Source organism: Heterodontus francisci, chromosome 23 (assembly GCF_036365525.1).
Source record: "Heterodontus francisci isolate sHetFra1 chromosome 23, sHetFra1.hap1, whole genome shotgun sequence".
Classification (NCBI taxonomy): domain Eukaryota; kingdom Metazoa; phylum Chordata; class Chondrichthyes; order Heterodontiformes; family Heterodontidae; genus Heterodontus; species Heterodontus francisci.
In genome coordinates this window covers 52,875,591-52,893,974 of record NC_090393.1, presented here as the reverse complement: position 1 = coordinate 52,893,974, position 18,384 = coordinate 52,875,591, and the positions used below count along the sequence as shown (strand labels likewise).

The window sequence follows — 18,384 nt, the reverse complement described above, 5'->3', positions numbered from 1 at the left end:
GTCATCAGGTGCGAGGCGCTCACGTTACTGTGCGTGGCGCAGGTCTGGCCCATACCCCGCTCCTGTGCTGTGGCGGTCACCCGAACCATTTTCCGCCTTATCTGGAGATCCAAAATGGACTGTGTCCAGAGGGACACGATGTTCAAACCTCTGGATAAAGGGGAAAAAAAACATATCCAACAGCGCCCTCATCCTTATGGCCACCTTTGTGTGCGGCTGGCTCAAGTTGTGCGTAGAACCCCAGTACACAAATGCCAAGTGTCACTAGGTGCCGCAGAACACTCCATCCAGTTGGACCATGCCGTATCACCAATCCTTCGTGGAAAAGTTTGTGCAGAAAAACACCTTTGATCACCAATCCATCAGGCAGTGGTCTGCATGGAATGTCCTTAAGGCCCTACAGGAAAAAGAGATGGTGGATCCTGTTGGATGGTTCCCCGAGCAAGCTGTCAAAGTCATTTGGCAGAATGCCTCATCACCAGAACTTTCAAAACAAGCACCACGATGTAGCTTGGCTGGTGGTGAGAAGGGCCCTCCCCGTCAGATCCTTCCTGCACACCCGGAGTCTCGCCCCCTCCACACGCTGCCCTCGAGGTGACTGTGGTGGGGAAGAGACAGTTGCCCACCTCCTTCTGGAATGTGCTTTTGCAAAGCAAGTGTGGAAAGAGAGGCAGTGGTTTTTGTCGGGGTTCATCCCGAGCAGCTCAGTAACAGGAGTCCGTGCTCTACGGTCTGTTCCCAGGGACGTATACCGAGATATATATCAACTACTGCTGGAGGACCATCAACTCGGTGAAAGATGCTGTTTGGTCTGCCCGAAACTTGCTGGTCTTCCAGTGCAAAGAGTTGTCTACGACCGAGTGTTGCAGACTGGCACATTCCAAGGCCCAGGACTACGTGCTGAGGGATGCACTAAAGCTTGGGGCAGCTGCTGCTAAGGCTCAATGGGGAAAGGCCAGTGTGTAAGGTTCCCTCCTGCCAAAGTGAACCAAGGGGCTGGAACCGGTGTAAAACCCCTTGGGCTGTATGCTATGTAATGCAAATGTACATTGAAAATAAAATGGAATGGCAAGAGTTGTGAGGCATCTCATGTTCTGTATTGAAGGAATTTGATCTCTATTGTACTTCCTGAATGTCAAATTTGAACTATTGTGTTATGTATTTTTTGCAAATTTTTATGAATAAAGTATATTTTAGAGAAAAAAGTAAAAGCTGCTGGCCTCTGATTGGCCAACAGCTCTCAGTGGGTGGGACTTGCAACACCGGGGTCCTTTTAATCCCAGGGAAGCAGGGAAGGCCCGTCGCTGTCCACTTAAGTGCCTATTTGGCATGTAATGGGCGGGCTTTCCCCAGAGACAACACGCGGGGCTCTCACCGACTCGTTAGCCAGCGGCCGAGGCCCCCATCACCTACATAAAATACCGCCCTCAGAGTTACTGTTTCAGGTCAATGTCCTTTCATCAGAACTGGGAAAGGTTAAAGATGTAATAGGTTTTAAGCAAGTGATTGGACGGAAGGGCGTAAATGAACAAAAGGGAAGGTCTGTGATAGGGTGGAAGGCAGGAGGGATTAAATTACAGGGTTGGTGGTGCAACATAAGAACATACGAAATAGGAGCAGAAGTAGGCCATATGCCTCTCATGCCTGCTCTGCCACTAAACAAGATCATGGCTGATCTGATCTTAACCTCAATTCCACTTTCCTACCTCATAACCCTTGACTCTCCTATAGTTTAAAAATATATCTCAGCCTTGAGTATATTCAATGATTCAGGCTACACAGCTCTCTGGGCAGAGAATTCCAAAGATTCACAACCATCCTGAGAGAAGAAATTCCTCCTCACACCCTTAAATGGGTGACCTCTTATTCTGAAGCTATGCACCAAGTTCTGGATTACCCCACAAGGGGAAGCATTCTCTCAGCATCTACCCGGTCAAGCTCCCTCAGAATCTTTTATGTTTCAATAAGATCACCTCTCATTCTTCTAAACTGCAATAAGTATAGGCCCAACCTGCTAAACCTTTCCTTATAAGACAACCTCTTCATCCCAGAAATCAACCCTAGTGAACCTTCTCTGAACTCTCTCCAATGCATGTATATCCCTCCTTAAATAAGGGAGACCAAAACTGTATGCAGTACTCTAGGTGTGTCTCATCAACACCATGTACAGCTGTAGCAAGACTTCCCTACTTTTATAATCCATCACCCTTGCAATAAAGGCTAACATTTTGTGTATGAGGACACCCAGATCCCTCTGTACCGCAGCACTCTGTAGTCTCTCTCCATTTAAATAATAATCTGCTTTTCAATTCTTCCTGCCAAAGTAAATAACCTCTCATTTTCCCACATTAGACTCCCTCTGTCAAATTTTTTCCCACTCACGAACCTATCTATATCCCTGTGCAGATTCTTTCTGCCCTCCTCACGACTTGTCTTCCCACCAATCTTTGTATCGTCATCAAATTTGGCTACAATACACTCAGTCCCATCATCCAATTCATGAATATGAATTGTAAATAAACTACAGCACTGATCCCTGTGGCACCCCACTAATTACAGTTTGCCAACCTGAAAATGACTCATTTTTCCCAAATCTTTTTTTCTGCTAGTTAGTCAATCCTCTATTCATGCAAATATATTACCCCCAGCACCATGAGCTCTTATCTTGTGGCACCTTAACAAATGCCTTTTGGAAATCCAAGTACACTACATCTACTGGTTCCCTTTATACCACCGTGCTTATTCCATCCTCAAAGAACTCTTATAAATTTGTCAAACACGATTTCCCTTTCATAAAACTATGTTGACTCTGCTTAATTGTATTCTGATTTTCTTACTGTCCTGCTACTACTTCCTTAGTGATAGATTCCAGCATTTTCCCAATGACAGATGTTAAGCTAACTGGCCTATTGTTTCCATTTTCTGTCTCCCTCCTTTCTGAAATAAGGGCCTTTTGGAACCACACATTTGTGGTTTCCAATCTGCTGGGACCTTTGAATAGGAATTTTGAAAAATTAGGTGCAGTGCATCCACTATCTCTGCAGCCACCTTTAAGACCCTAGAATGCAGGCCATCACGTCCAAGCATGTTTCAGCCTTTAGTCCCATTAGTTTGCCAAATACTTTTTCTCCAGTGATAATTGTTTTAAGTTCCTCCGTTTTGCCTCCTGATATTTTACTATTACTGGGATCCTTTTAGTGTGTGCTACTGTGAAATCAATACAAAATACTTGTTCAAAGTCTCTCCCATTTCCTTGTGTCCCATTTATTAATTCTTCAGCCTCATCCTCGAAGGAACCAATGTTTACGTTACCTACTCTCTTCATTTTTATATACTTGTAGAAGCTATTCCTGTCTGTTTTTATATTTCTTGCTAGTTTATTTACATAACCTATTTTCTCCCTTTTTATTTTTTAGTCTTGCTTTGCTGGATCCTAAACTTTTCCCAATCTTCACAATATTGTACACCTTTTCTTACAATTTGATACCATCCTCAACTTCCTTAGTTAGTCACGGATGGTGCATCCTTCTCATAGAGTATTTCTTCTTTTGGGGAGGCCAGAGGGACTGGTAATGAGACAAATGAAGAAATTAAAGATATGTCTAGAGGAGGTGTGAATGGCAGAACCATGAACAGCTGCCATCCGAAAGCAAAAAATGAAGAGAAAAACAAAAGGGTAAAGCCAAAACCAGCAAAGAAAAAGGAAACAAAATGGGGGCAGAGGTTACGGTCTGAAATTGTTTTAGTATTGAGTCCGGAAGGCTGTAAAGTACCTGACTGAAAGATGTGGTGCTCTTCCTCGAGCTTGCATTGAGCTTCATTGGAACACTGCAGGTGGACAGGCGATCGGAGTGGGAGCAAGGTGGAGAATTAAAATGACAAGATCTGTTTTTCTCTCTCCACAGATGCCACCTGACCTGCTGAGTATTTCCAGCATTTCTGTTCTCATTTTATACTCAAGTTTGTCTAGTATTTCCATTCTTTCCATCATTGTTGTTATAATGCCTTTCTTCTGTTGTCATTTTCTCTTTGGTAGCTCTTCAGTGAAAAATAAGACAAAGTATTTGTTCAATATCTCTGCCATTTCAGTATCATCTCCTGTAAATTTATCTTGTTCATCCCTTATTGGCACTATCCCTATCTTAATTATCCTTTTGTTATTTGTAAGCCTATAAAATACTTTATTATTTTTATATTTGATATTTTAATTACACATTTTGTTTTTGCCTTCCCAATTATTGTCTTTTTAACCTCTTTCCTAAACTCATCATATTCTCTTCTGTCCTCTTCTTTATTGTTTATGTTTTCCCTTGTGGGAGAATCTAGAACTAGGGCTCATTATTTAAAAATAAGAGGTCACCCATTTAAGATAGAGATGAGGAGAATTTTTTCTCTCAGAGGATTGAGTGTCTTTGGAACTCTCTGCGTGGGTTTCCACCGGGTGCTCCAGTTTCCTCCCACATGCCAAAGACTTGCAGGTTGGTAGGTAAATTGGCCATTATAAATTGTCCCTAGTTTAGGTAGGTGGTAGGGAAATATAGGGACAGGTGGGGATGTGATAGGAATATGGAATTAGTGTAGGATTAGTATAAATGGGTGGTTGATGGTCGGCACAGACTCGGTGGGCCGAAGGGCCTGTTTCAGTGCTGTATCTCTAAACTAAACTAAAACTAAAAGCAGAGTCTTTAAATATTTTTAAGGCAGAGGTAGATAGATTCTTGATGAGCAAGGAGGTGAAAGGTTATCGGGGCTAGGCGGGAATGTGGAGTCAAGGTTACAATCAGATCAGCCATGATCTTAATGAATGGCGGAACAGACTCGCGGGGCCGAGTGGCCTACTCCTGCTCCTAATTCGTATGTATTGGGTTTATGCATCTTTTTTTTTTAGGTTCAATGTTATCCTCATCTCTTTATTTATCCATAGCAACTCATTCTTGGCTATTTTGTTCCTATTTCATAGTGGAATATATTTCTCCTAAGCTGTATTCATGTTTCCTTTAAATATTGCCAATGTTGTTTTATTCTTTGTCAATATTTTTCTCCAGTTAATCTCACTGAGCTCCATCCTTATTCCCTCATATTTGGCTTTTTTCCAATCAATTACTTTGTTCCTTGTATCATATATATCTCTGTCAATCATATCTTAAACTTTATTATATAGTGATCACTGCTCCCTAGATACTATCCCACACTTGCTTCTGTTAGTAAATGGAATGGAAGACTAATGGGTCTATAGTTACTGATGTAGAATGCCTGCCTGCCTCTTGGCTGGCAAATGAAAAATGAGGGAGAAAAAATGTGTATAAAATCAGACAATTAAAACTTAAATGTTTATGTGCTGAACCTGGCACAACCTTTATGTTTTAATTGGAAGCGTGGCTCTGAAACCATTGACAGAGTTCTGGATCGGACTGCTCCTTGTAATATAACCCACTGCACTGTCAATCCCCTGAATCATTATCCGCTTTTTTAGAATTAAAAGATGCAAATGTAATACTTGCATCAACAAAATGAACATCAACAATGTGATATTGCATCACTGTTCCTATCTGTTTACTAACCCCACAAACCTCAGGCCTGTCTCACAGCAGTGGTGTTGGACGACTGGAAGGAATTTAACTACTTATTTCTCAGGCAGGAATGGAGGCTGTTTGGGGGAGGTCCATTCGCTTTAGGAAAAGGGGGAAAAGACAGGATTAATCTGAGACAAACCCATAGCCTAATAAAACCCCTCACACAGACACATGCACTCTCATAGTCATGCAGCCTCTCACAGTCTCACAAAGACCCCAGGCTTGGTGAAGTCTACACTTCTACACTGACACACACACAAACTGATCTTTTAATATCCACTGTGATAAAAAGAATCCTTTTGATCACAGACCTTTCTTTAATGTGGAGTTAATAATCCTGTGACAGTTGTATCAATAAATAGCATTTCTGGAAGTTAGTGTCAGGACAGAATCCCAGCCTGTCTTTAAAGAAAGACATGAAGCTGTGAAAATGCTTATTAGGTAAAATGCTATATGGGCAGACTGCATCCTACTGGTTTCATTTGGAGTTTGTCATACTGTTCATGTATTTTCTGTTGGAGCAGTGTCATTATTTAGCCCCATTCTGTTCTCTACGCTTAACGTCCAAGACATAGAACAACGCCACCTGCTGCATTTGCAAAGAAAGGGCACCAGAGTTCAGAGACAACGGAGTGATTTGAGGAAAATAAAAAGTGGCATGGGATAGTGCACTAAGATCCAGGAAGTCATTAAATAAAACACAAGGTCTACAAGCACATGGATTGAAGATCAGATATCGCTGTAGAAGACTTGAGCACATAATCTAGTCTGACATTCCCAGTGCAGTGCTGAAGGCATGCAGCACTGTTAGAGGTGCCATCTTTCAGATGAACTGTTAAGCTGGGGCTCTGTTTGCCACCTTTGGCAATGTAAAATATCCCATGGCACTATTCAAAAAGCAAAGGTGAGTTATCTCAGATGTCCTGGCCAATATTTATCCCACAACCAACATCACTAAAACAGATTCTCTTGTCACTAGCACATTCCTTTTTGTGGGACCTTGCTGTGCACAAATTGGCTGCTATGTTTCCTATGTTGCTACATTACTACACTTGAAAAGTACTTCATTGGCTGTAAAGCTCTTTGAGATGTCTTGAGGTCATGAAAGGTGCTATATAAATGCAAGTTCATTCTTCCTTTTCTCAGAATTGTCAAATCAATCTCAGTAGCTAGATTTAAAACCTTCAGCAACTCTCTAGGTTGAACGCCCATCACTCAATCTGCTGTGCTTTATATGGTTGAGGGCAGAAATTGGCCTGTGTTTAATTGAATGCAATGTTTTTACTTAATAATTCAAATAGAGTAAATTAGTTGCAGTCATAAGAATAATGCTTTCAATTTGAATAATGTTACGCTCGTGTGGGCTAATCTCATATCATATGGAATATCATTCAGAGATCCAATCAGACAGAATTATTCCAAGGTTTACCTGGAAGACTCTGAAGTATTTTCTATTCCCATCAGAAATTTCAATAGCAGTCAAAAATACTCTAGAACTTTCTTAAGCCAGAATAAATATCTGAACAACTTTAACCAAAATGCCTGGCATGGTTGAGCAGTACATCCCCTGGTGTGAAAACTGATCAGAAATACCTGAAGGCTGATCCTGCGACTGAAACCACAGCAGGACAAGAGTGACACTGTAACCAGCTAACAGGGTAATCAGGTGACTCTTGCAGCATTGATTTTATTTAACTGAACGACACGGAAATAGGGCATATATAATCCAAACCTACTTCAGAGAGTATATATCAGCAACCCTTGTAACTCTACTGATGACTTTAGTTTTGACAAAAAGGTTGATGAACATTCCACCCAATGTGAAACTGAGCCATGCAGACCAGGAAGGTCCAATTCTTAGCCTGTGCTGAGTGAGCTGTTCTCAGCAGGCTGGCAGTAAGGAATTATATAATTCACGACAACACCCATGGACCAGGCAGAGAAAATAATCAGTTTATTGACGATTGTTCAGTGACTTGGGACGTCATGTTACTGTTGTACATAACGTTGGTTAGGCCCCATTTGGAGTACTGTGTGCAGTTCTGGTCGCCGCACTACAGGAAAGATGTGATTAAGCTAGAGTTGGTGCAGAAAAGATTCACAAGGACGTTGCCTGGTTTGGAGGGCTTGAGTTATAAAGAGAGATTGGATAGGCTGGGTCTGTTTTCCCTGGAGCAAAGGAGGCTAAGAGGGCACATGATAGAGGTATATAAAATTATGAGAGGCATAAAGTAGATAGCCAGAGTCTGTTTCCCATGGTAGGGGTGACTAAAACTAGAGGGCATAGATTTAAGGTGAGAGAGAGGAGGTTTAAAGGGGATCAAAGGGGTAAATTTTTCACACAAAGAACAGTGGGTATCTGAAATGAGCTGCCTGAGGAGGTGGTGGAGGCAGGAACAGTAGCAACATTTAAGAGGCATCTGGACAGGTACTTGAATGAGAAAGGCATAGAGGGATATGAAATTAATGCAGGCAGGTAGGATTAGTATGGATGGGCATTATGGTCGGCATGGACGCAGTGGGCCGAAGGGCCTGTTTCTATGCTGTACGACTCTATGACTTCTACTGGGAAATGCAAATGTGTGGACAGGATTAAACCTGTTCTGATGTCCCTTCATGGTTGAACAGCTATCTAACACTTGCTGCCTGGGCTCCGTAGGAAGCATTCTAACCTCCAGTTCAGAAGGTTATGGGTTGATTCCAACACCAAGACTGCTGTACATAATATCGGCTGAGACCTGGGGCGGTACTGAGAGAGCGCTGCACTCTCTGAGGTGGCGTTCTTTAAGAGAAGCATTCAACTACGGTTCACATCTTCTGTGGTGTCAAGGTAGGCTAGCGGCAGTCTGGGAGCTGATATTTTATGTAAAGTTGCCCCCGCCAGGACATGAGGACCTTCCTCAATGACAGTACGAATGTGAAACAGTACAATGCAGGAACAGATAGTCCTGGTGTTGACACCTTGGCCCAGAATTTAAGTGGAGGTCGTTCTGATCTCCTGCTGTAATGCAGGTTGGGAAAGCAGTGGAACACATTCCGTCCCTCACCCCGGAGAATGGTATAAACAGAATGTTTCTGCAGAGTTTTCTCCAGTCTTCCACTGTAATTACGGCTGGTGATCGGGAGAACCCTCGAGGAAATTCAGGACTTTGCTCTTGAGAGGGTGCTGTTGACAAGACTCCATCATTAATAGGGTGTAACTATGTTGATGTAATGTTAGCATACGAGTGCTTCATATGATTGTATTACAATTCCTTTGTCTGCTATTTTAACTGATGTACTGACACATTTTATTTGAAAAGGGTCAATACCTCCGTCAAAATAGGTGTGAAAGCAATAAACGCACAGTGCAGTTTCATCCTCTAAAGGCGTAAACAATCACTAATTTTATTGACCTTGGCTCTTAGTTTATGTTCTCTCTGATTTCAGGTGAACTTCAATGAGCCTTTATCAATGCTTCAAAGACTAACTGAGGACTTAGAGTATCACGAATTATTGGACAAGGCAGCTCAATGCGACAGCCCTGCAGAGCAGATGTGCTATGTGGCTGCATTTTCTGTATCTTCCTATTCAACAACCACCCATCGCACGGCAAAGCCATTTAACCCTCTGCTTGGGGAGACCTTTGAGCTGGACCGGCTAGAGGAGAGTGGCTTCCGCTCGCTGTGTGAGCAGGTGAGGGCTCTCTGAGAGGATGCTGGAGTCATTGTCTCAATTACTAGACTGACATCTGTGTGCAGACAATGTACCATAAACACCGACTGATTATACAGTCTGTATAAGTGATGACGGGTTTCCACATTGTGGCCTCATTATTCTGAACTGAGTTGTTAGAAATGCATTAGGGACTCGGAGGATAAATGCATTATTTGGGTTGCTACTAAATCATATGGACCAGGGAGGTGCCAGATTTAGTCCTTGGGCTGGGTTAAGATAGGAACATATGAATTTCCAGACAAAGAAATACAATGTCCATCTTGTTCATCTTCTACCATCCTGGTAGTTGCATGATACTTGATCTCAGCCAGAGACATTACTAGAGGTATTGAGAGCCCTGGCTTCGGAAAGAAAAAAATGCTAGAGGTGTCTCATTTATCCAGTGACCACCTGCTGGAATATTGTCTGTGCAGAGACATTGGGTAGGCTCTGGCTTGACCATCTTATTCTGTAACCCGTAGACAATGAGTAATGGGGAGGCGGAAGTGGAGGAAAGGGAATAAGCCCAAATGAACAGTAGTTGTAGTGGTGTGTTTCAGCCACCCCCACTACGAATCATCCTGACAGAGAGTGTGTGCTGCTCCCAGCATTCAGCAGGCACTCTCTGAAACCAGCACCAGTATGACTTTTACTCCCTCCTTTAATCTCTTGCTAAGTGCCTTTCTCTCGTTCCCTCTGCTCCACTGTGGCCTGTTTCTGTGTTGTAGTTCTGATATAATTCTATGAAGAGGTTTAGGGGTAGAGTTCTGTCTTGTTAGGGCCAAAGCTGTAAGCTCTGTTCCAGTGGACGAGTGAAAGGAGAGCAGTGCACAGGTGGCCAGATTCAGAGGGCCATAGGGAACGGGCTAGGATGGAGGGCTGGAGGAGGAAGCAGAGGCTGGGTCACGTGAGGCTTGTTTCCTTTGCCTAATTTGCTGTAATTCGATGATTCAGCAGCAGTTACAGGTAGGTTGTGATCAACCAATCAGTTGTATGCCTGACCTCACAGAAAGTGCCCCGGGTAAAGTCTGGACCTGCCAATATTCTAAAGAAAGTGATTAAAGATCAACTCTCATTTAACATATCGTCAGTGTTCCTGGAAAAAAAACCACTACTGTTAGAGAGCTTCAAACAGAATCAAGAATAGAATTTAGAGCACAGAAATAGGCCCAACTAGTCTGTGTCAGTGTTTATACTCCACACGAGCCTCCTCCCCCCACCCCCCAACTTCACCGATCCTATCAACATATCCTTCTATTGCTTTCTCCCTCATTAACTTATCTAAATTCCCCTTAAATGCCTCTGATATTCACCTCAACTACTCCATTAGTAATGAGTTCCACCTTCTAACCACTCTTTGGGTAAAGCTATTTCTCCTGAATTTCTTATTGGATTTATTAGTGCCTATCTTATCTTTATGATCCCTGTGTTTGGCAAACTGCACCATCTTCTATTCTATCTCGTTCTGTCTCGCAACCACAATTATGGATCGCCCTGCTTCCCTCAGTCTTCCCTTCCTCAGTCAATCTGCAGACATTTAAAAACCCAAACTCGGTGTCATTAAATCACTACATCTGTCCCGCTCTTTAACCTTTTAACTAAGGGCTTGATCCTTCAACTGAATTTTGTAAAATTATTACACTGGTTCAGTTGCTAACACTGTTGTCTATGAATCAGAGGTGTGTGTGTTCAGGATATACTCCAGGCCTTGAGTGGATAATCTTAAATTGACACTTCAGAGGAATGCTTCATTATTTGGAAGTGCCACCCATCAATCCAGATATTAAACTGAGGCCCCGGGCTAACTGTTCCAGCGGGTCAAGTGGTAGCAGGAATCCTTGACAAAATAACACTGGAAGTTGCCCTAGCATCCTGGTCAACGTTCCTCCAACAGCTTACATCACCAAAAACTGATTAAACTGCCATTCATCTCCTTACTTTGTGTGGGATCTTCTTGTGTGCAAAATGGCTGCCACATTTACCTGTAACAGCAGCCAGTTATTCCAATGAAAGTCATTGTATAAGAAGCATTTTGGGATGTATCTAAGAGATGTGGTGAGGTGAATTCTAATATTGCTTTTTAAAAAAAAACTTGATTACAAATCAAAAGCAAAATACTGCGGATGCTGGAAATCTGAAACCAAAACAGAAAATGCTGGAAATACTCTGCAGGTCAGGCAACATCTGTGGAGAGAGAAACAGAGTTAACGTTTCACCAGAAAGGTCACAACCTGAAATTTTTCTCTTTCCACAGATGCTGCCGAGTATTTTCAGCATTTTCTGTTTTTGATTACAAATCAGTTCTGAGATTCCGAGTACAGACTGTAAGTACAAGCAGTGCTTTCAATATCAGCTTGTACAGTCTCTGAAATTCACTCCAGAGGGGGAGAAGACTGACCTTGTCAATATGTGTTTGGACTTTTTTTGTTTAACTTCTGTTTTAAAATCTTTGTGATTATCAAAGTTGGGAGAAATTACTTTTGGGAGATGAGAGATTTCCCATTTTAAGCACACAGTGACAGCATCAAACACTCACAGGTCAGTTATAACATGGATAGATACAACACAAAATTTCATCTATTGAGTCCCAGCCTTAGAAGACCACCCCCTACCATACCATTGAGACATTATTTCCTGTTCCCTACGTCAGCCATCCTCTGGCCTCTGGGTGACATTGTGAAGCTGTATTCAATCCTGGTGCAATTTTGGGCTGTGGGTCCCTGCCCACTAAGTCCTGCATTGGCCGTGCCCAAGTTTATTTCACATATGGGATCCATACGGCCAGTAGATAGAAGAGATATTCTGCTGGAATTGAACTCTTTCTCGAGGTAAAATGTCAGTGACTGACACACTGCACCACTTAGTGAGAAATTTAAGATTAGATTTTCCAAGTGATATTCGATAAATCTAGCTCATCGTCCCACCAGTTACTAAATAACCAAAATAATGGGACTGTTTTTCTAGTGATTAATTGACCCAGTTATAACAGGAGTTAAAAGGCTGCTTGACTGGATATTAAGAAACTGATGCGGCATATTCCCGACTGCATCATTACACTGTAGATCGCAACCAAAATCTTCATATCTTTAAATAAGACCCTATTAAAGATGTATAATTACTGTCACTAATGATTATAACAAATGAATGTGCATTTTGGAGTACTTCAAATGTGTGTTCATACATAAAGTAGAATGTATGAGGAAAAGGTTCCATACTGCTATTGCCCCTTTGGGTTATTTTAGATCAATATATCCGAAAAGACAAAGACACCTCCAGTCATCCAGCTCTAACCCCATGTAAGTCAGAATACCTCACTCACCAGCTAGCTTAGGACAAGTTATTTCCAGCTTCATCCATTCTGAGAAACAAAGTTGCTCCCCAGTTTGTAAGTATTATCAGCATGTTTATCCCTCTATTTCTCCAGGGTTTACCATTCACTCCTCCAGTCCTTTTATTATCTGTATCCATCAAACTTCAGTTGCTCTATATGTCCATCCCTCCAACTCCAATTTTTCACTGTCTATTCCTCTATCTCTAATCCCTCGGTGCGTCACTCCCTCTGTCTCGAGTCCTTCGGTGTGTCTCTCCCTCCGTCTCCAATCCCCCTCAGTATCTCTCTCTCCCCGTCTCCAGTCCCTCAGTGTGTCTCTCCCTCCATTTCCAATCCCTCTCGGTGTGTCCCCTTCGATCCCCAGTCCCTTGGTGTGTCTCTCCCTCTGTCTCCAGTCCCCCGGTATGTCTCTCCCTCCGCCTCCAGTCCCCCTTGGGTTCTTGGTTCTTCTATCCCTAACACTTCATTGTTTCTTTCTCAGGTGTCTTGCTGCCCCTGAACCATTGTGTTCTGTTGTAACTATGTTCCAAGGGTATATTATCTCTAGTTGAAGTGCCATGAGCCATTTAGATGCATTCAGTAAGGCCATAAACCTCGATATGAAATGAGTTCAAAATTTCACAGAGCACTGGTTGGAAGCACAGAACTATCCCCAGTCCATAAAAAAGGGTCATCTTCTAAAATTAGAGTTAAGGGGCAGGAGAAGAGACTTTACCATGCACCAACTCATGTCAGACCTGACCTTGGGAATGCTTCAACCTGAGACTTGGTACGGAACTGAAAGTGTTCCATTCCCCAGCACTGGCATCCCTCACCATGTAGATCTTATTTGCCAAAATCTAAGTTGTTTTAAAATCTGTGGGGTTCATTTTAACCAAACTCGCCAGGCAGGAATTCCACGGGACAGGGTGGAATACAGTTTTACACCCTTGTCCAATATTACACTCCACTGATTAAAATCGAGTGGGATGGAAATCCAGTGTTTGCACCCAGTCTCACTAGTTTCCCCAACTTGCAGATTAGCTTTAAATTGCCCCATATTTTTCATCTGTCCCCAACCCACATTCACGGCTTCTCCTATGACCTTACCCTATCGCGTGGTTTTGCTAGTCCCATCATATCAATTACAGATAAGGCCATCTCTGATCATTTCCTTGTATCACTTAGCACCCACCTCCCATCCACGCCCCAAACCTACCTCCTTATGTAAATGTCCCTGGAAAAAACTATCCCCCAATGTACTTACAACTGCACTTTCAAAATCCCAACTCTCTAGCCTTTGGCTTTCCGTTCATCACAACATTTCTGCTACTACTGATTTGCTCAGCCTTACCTTCAGCTGCACCTTTAATGCCCTAGTCCCCAATAAAACCATTACTCTCTCTTTCTCTCACCCTGGCCATTCACCTGATACAGTCCATATCTCCACTCCCCTAAGTCCAAGGGATGCTGATTTGAACGGATATGGCGGACTACTGGTTTAGCCATCCACTGCCAGATCAGGCTGGATCACATAAAACACTACCAGAATCTGCTCTTGGTTGCTAAACCTACTCATTATTTCAGAATCACCCTGCAAGATAAGCCCCACTTCTTTGCTCTACTGCAAATAGTCATCTTAAACCCCTCTCCCCCGTCTCCGCCACCCTCATGTCCAACAATAAGTGCGAGGAGTGCATGGACTTTTTCGTCACTAAGATTGAGACCATCTAATCAGCTGCCTCGGCCTCGTCCCTCCCTTTCACTAGCCCACCGGGCCAAACTTCCTCTAATGCTCCCCCTTTCCTTCGCACTAAACTCATATTTTTCTCTACTTTCTTTCCTATCTCACCTCTTGCCCTCTCTGAGCTCATCTTGTCCATGAGATCCACCTCCTGTTCCCTCGACCCTATTCCCACTAAACTGCTGATCACCCAACTTCCCCTCCTGGTCCCTGTTAGCCGATATTATTAATGGTTCTCCCTCTTCAAGTGTTATCCCTTTTTCCTTTAAATTTGCCGTCATCACCCTTCTCAAAAAAATCAACCCTGGACCCTACCATCCTTGCAAACTACCATCCCATCTTCAAACCTCCCTTTCCTCTCCAAAGTCCTTGAATGTGTTGTTGCCTTCCAAAGTTGTTCCTATCTTTCCCGGAACTCCATGTTTGAATCCCTCCAATCAGGGTTCCACCCCTGCCACAATACCGAAACAGCTCTTATCTAAGTCACAAATGACATCCTATGTGATTGTGACAAAGGTAAACTTTCCTTTCTCGTCCTTCTCGACCTGTCTGCAGCCTTTGACACGGTTAACCACACCATCCTCCTCCAACGCCTCTCCACTGTCGTCCAGCTGGGGGGACTGCTCTCACCCGGTTCCATTCTTATCTATCTAATTGTAGCCAGAGTATCACTTGCAATGGCTTCTCTTCCTGCTACCTCTGGTCTATTCTTGGCCCCTCCTATTTCTCATCCACATGCTGCCCCTTGGCGACATCATCCAAAAACAAAGCGTTAGTTTTCACATGTACGCTGGTGACGCCCAGCTCTACCTCATCACCACCTCTTTCGACGACTCCGCTGTTGCTAAATTATTAGACTGCTTATCTGACACCCAGTACTGGATGAGCAGACATTTCCTCCAATTAAATATTGGGAAGACTGAAGCCATTGTTTTCGGTCCCCGCTCCAAACTCCATTCCCTAGCAACCAACTCCATCTCTTTTCCTGGCAACAGTCTGGGATTAAACCAGTCTGTTTGGAACCTCATTGTCACATTTGACCCCGAGATGATCTTCCGACCTCATATTCATGCCATCATTAAGATTGCCAATTTCCATCTCCGTAACATCACCTCACTTTGCCCCTGTCTCAACTGATAAGTGGCTGAAACCCTCATTCATGCCTTCATTACCTCTAGACTTAACTATTCCAAAACACTGCTGGCTGGTCTCCCACATTCTACCTTCCATAAACTTGAGGTTATCCAAAACTTAACTCGCGCCAAGTCCCGTTCACCTATCACCCCTGTGCTTGCTAATCTACATTGGCTCCCAGTCAAGCAATATCTTGATTTTAAAATTCTCATCCTTGTTTTCAAATCCCTCTTTGGCCTCATCCCTCCCTATGTCTGTAATCTCCTCCAGCCCCACAACCTTCTGAGATATCTGCACTTCTCTAAATCTGGCCTCTTGAGCACCCCCAATTTTGATTGCGCCACTTTCAGTTGCCTCGGCCCTAAAGTCTGAATTCCCTCCCTACACCTCTCTGCCTCGCTTTCCTCCTTTTAAAACACTTCTTAAACCCAACCTTTTTGACCAAGCTTTTGGTCATCTGACCTAATTTCTCCTTATGTCACTCGGTGTCGTATTTTGTTTCATAATGCTCCTGTGAAGCGCCTTGAGATGTTCTATTACGTTAAGGCGAGATATAAATATAAGTTGTTGTTGTGTAGCCGTATCGGAAGGTGTTTACTGCTGTACTGTCAATGCCAGTTGAGTGCTTAATTTTACTATCCCACTTACAATGCTGTAGCACGTCTTGCTGACCTAACCTGGTTGTATGTCTATCTGCCATTTGCAGGTGAGCCATCACCCGCCTGCTGCTGCCCACCATGTCTATTCTAAGTACGGCTGGACCCTGTGGCAGGAAATCACCATCGCCAGCAAATTCCGTGGGAAGTACCTCTCCATCATGCCGCTAGGTAAGGGTCTCACAACCCAGTTTGCAGTATTCTTGCAACTGAAAATAATGAGATCACTGACAGCATTCTTCAGAGTAACAACAACAAGGTATAATAGAGTCCTCTCCCTTACAGCAGCACAGATCAAGGTTCCCTCACACTAAGTGCAGTCATTCATGAGAAGGTTTTGCTGAGTTACAGCTCTTCCATCTGGAGAGTCAATGTGGATCAGGGATCAGCATTCCCATTATAGGAGAGATGTCCTACATCACCCATTACCTGTACACCCGTCTGAGGTTCTCAGACTGCCAGTCTCGTATAACAGAGGTTAGAATGCAGTACAGAATGCACAGGTTAACCCCAAATAAAAGGACACCTGTGTCCTGTCTGTTCTGATCTTCACTGCCTCTTATTGTCCCACAGGTGCTATTCACTTACAGTTCAACTGTGGGGGCAACCACTATGTGTGGAGGAAGGTCACTTCCACAGTGCACAACATCATCGTGGGCAAGCTGTGGATTGACCAGGTTAGTGACGAGCTCTGTACAACACTTTTAAACTCTCGACTGTGGCTCAGAACAGAAATAAACTTCTTTGAGTTAAGTGTGTGGAAATTCAAGTAACTACAGAGTCATTGCACTGGGAAATAGGTTGGGTCACCATTGTACTATCTCTTTTGTCCCTCCATTAGCTAACAATGGGATTGGGAGAAGGCAGGAGAAATTCATCGTAACATATTGGTAATGTTATGGGATTAGTAATCCAGAGGCCCAGACTAATGCTGCAGAGATATGAGTTCAAATCCCACTGCAGCAGCTGGGGGAATTTAAATTCAATTAATTAACAAATCTGGAATAAAATGCCATTACCAATATTAATGATAATGAAACTACTAGACTGTCATTAAAAAAAATCCATCTGGTTCACTAATGCCCTTCAGGGGAGGAAATCTGCCGTCCTTACCCAGTCTGTTCTACATGTGACTCCAGACCCATAGCAATGTGGTTGACTCTTAACTGCCCTCTGAAATGGCCTAGCAAGCCACTCAGTTGTATCAAAACTGGTACAGAATGGTTTTATAAGAATAAAACTGGATGGACCACTTGGCATTGACCGAGGCACCAGAAACAACAAAGGCGCACCCACTGAATCGTCCCTGCAAAGTCCTCCTCACTAACATCTGGGGACTTGTGCCAAAACTGGGGGAGCTGTCCAATAGACTAGTCAAACAAAAGCCTGACATAATTATGCCCACCAAATCATACCTTACAGACAATGTCCCAGACTGCTCCATCACCTGGGTATGTCATGTCCCACCAGCAGGACGGACCCACCAGAGATGGTGGCACAGTGGTGTACAGGAGGGAGGAGTGGCCCTGCGAGTCTTCAGCATTGACTCTAGACCCCCTGAAGTGTCATGGCATCAGGTCAAACATGGGCAAGGAAACCTCCGGCTGATTACCACCTACCACCCCCCTCAGCTGATGAATCAGTGCTTCTCCATGTTGAACACCACTTGGAAAAGGCACTGAGCGTATCAAGGGCACAGAATGTACTCTGGGTCGGGGAGTTCAATGTCCATCACCAAGAGTGGCTCGGTAGCATCGCTACTGACTGAGCTAGCGAAGTCCTGAAGAACATATTTGCCAGACTGGGCTTTAAGCAGGTAGTGAGAGAACCAACAAGAGGAAAAAATCTTCTTGAACTCATCCTCACCAATGTACCTGTCACAGATGCATCTGTCCATGACATTATTGGTAGGAATGATGATAGCACAGACCTTGTGGAGACGAGGTCCTATCTTCACACTGAGGACACCCTCCATAATGCTGTATGGCACTAGCACTGTGCTAAATGAGAGACTGGAACAGATCTACCAGCTCAAAACTGGGCATCCATGAGGCTCTGTGGACCATCAGCAGCAGCAGAATTTTATTCAGCCACAATCTGTAACCTCACGGCCTGGCATATCCCTGACTCTACTATTATCATCAAGCCAGGGGACCAGCACTGGTTCAATGAGGAGTGTAAGACAGCATGCCAGAAACAGCACCAGGCATACATAAAAATGAGGTGCCAACCTGGTGAAGTTACAGGACTTCCACTACAAAAGCTGAAGCA

The 18,384-nt window shown here is 43.5% G+C and overlaps 1 protein-coding gene across 9 annotated transcripts in view; it reads left to right on the top strand.

Moving 5' to 3' along the window:
- LOC137382817 (oxysterol-binding protein 2-like) overlaps window positions 1–18,384 on the top strand; it is a 441,835-nt gene that overhangs the window by 403,262 nt on the left and 20,189 nt on the right. For 8 of the 9 annotated variants that reach the window (XM_068055287.1, XM_068055286.1, XM_068055284.1 and 5 more), the window contains 3 exons: window positions 9,003–9,248; window positions 16,164–16,284; window positions 16,687–16,790. In XM_068055287.1, coding sequence (XP_067911388.1) covers window positions 9,003–9,248; window positions 16,164–16,284; window positions 16,687–16,790 — 471 coding nt within the window. The remainder of the gene's footprint in view (window positions 1–9,002; window positions 9,249–16,163; window positions 16,285–16,686; window positions 16,791–18,384) is intronic. The other variant, XM_068055288.1, reaches the window with a different exon arrangement.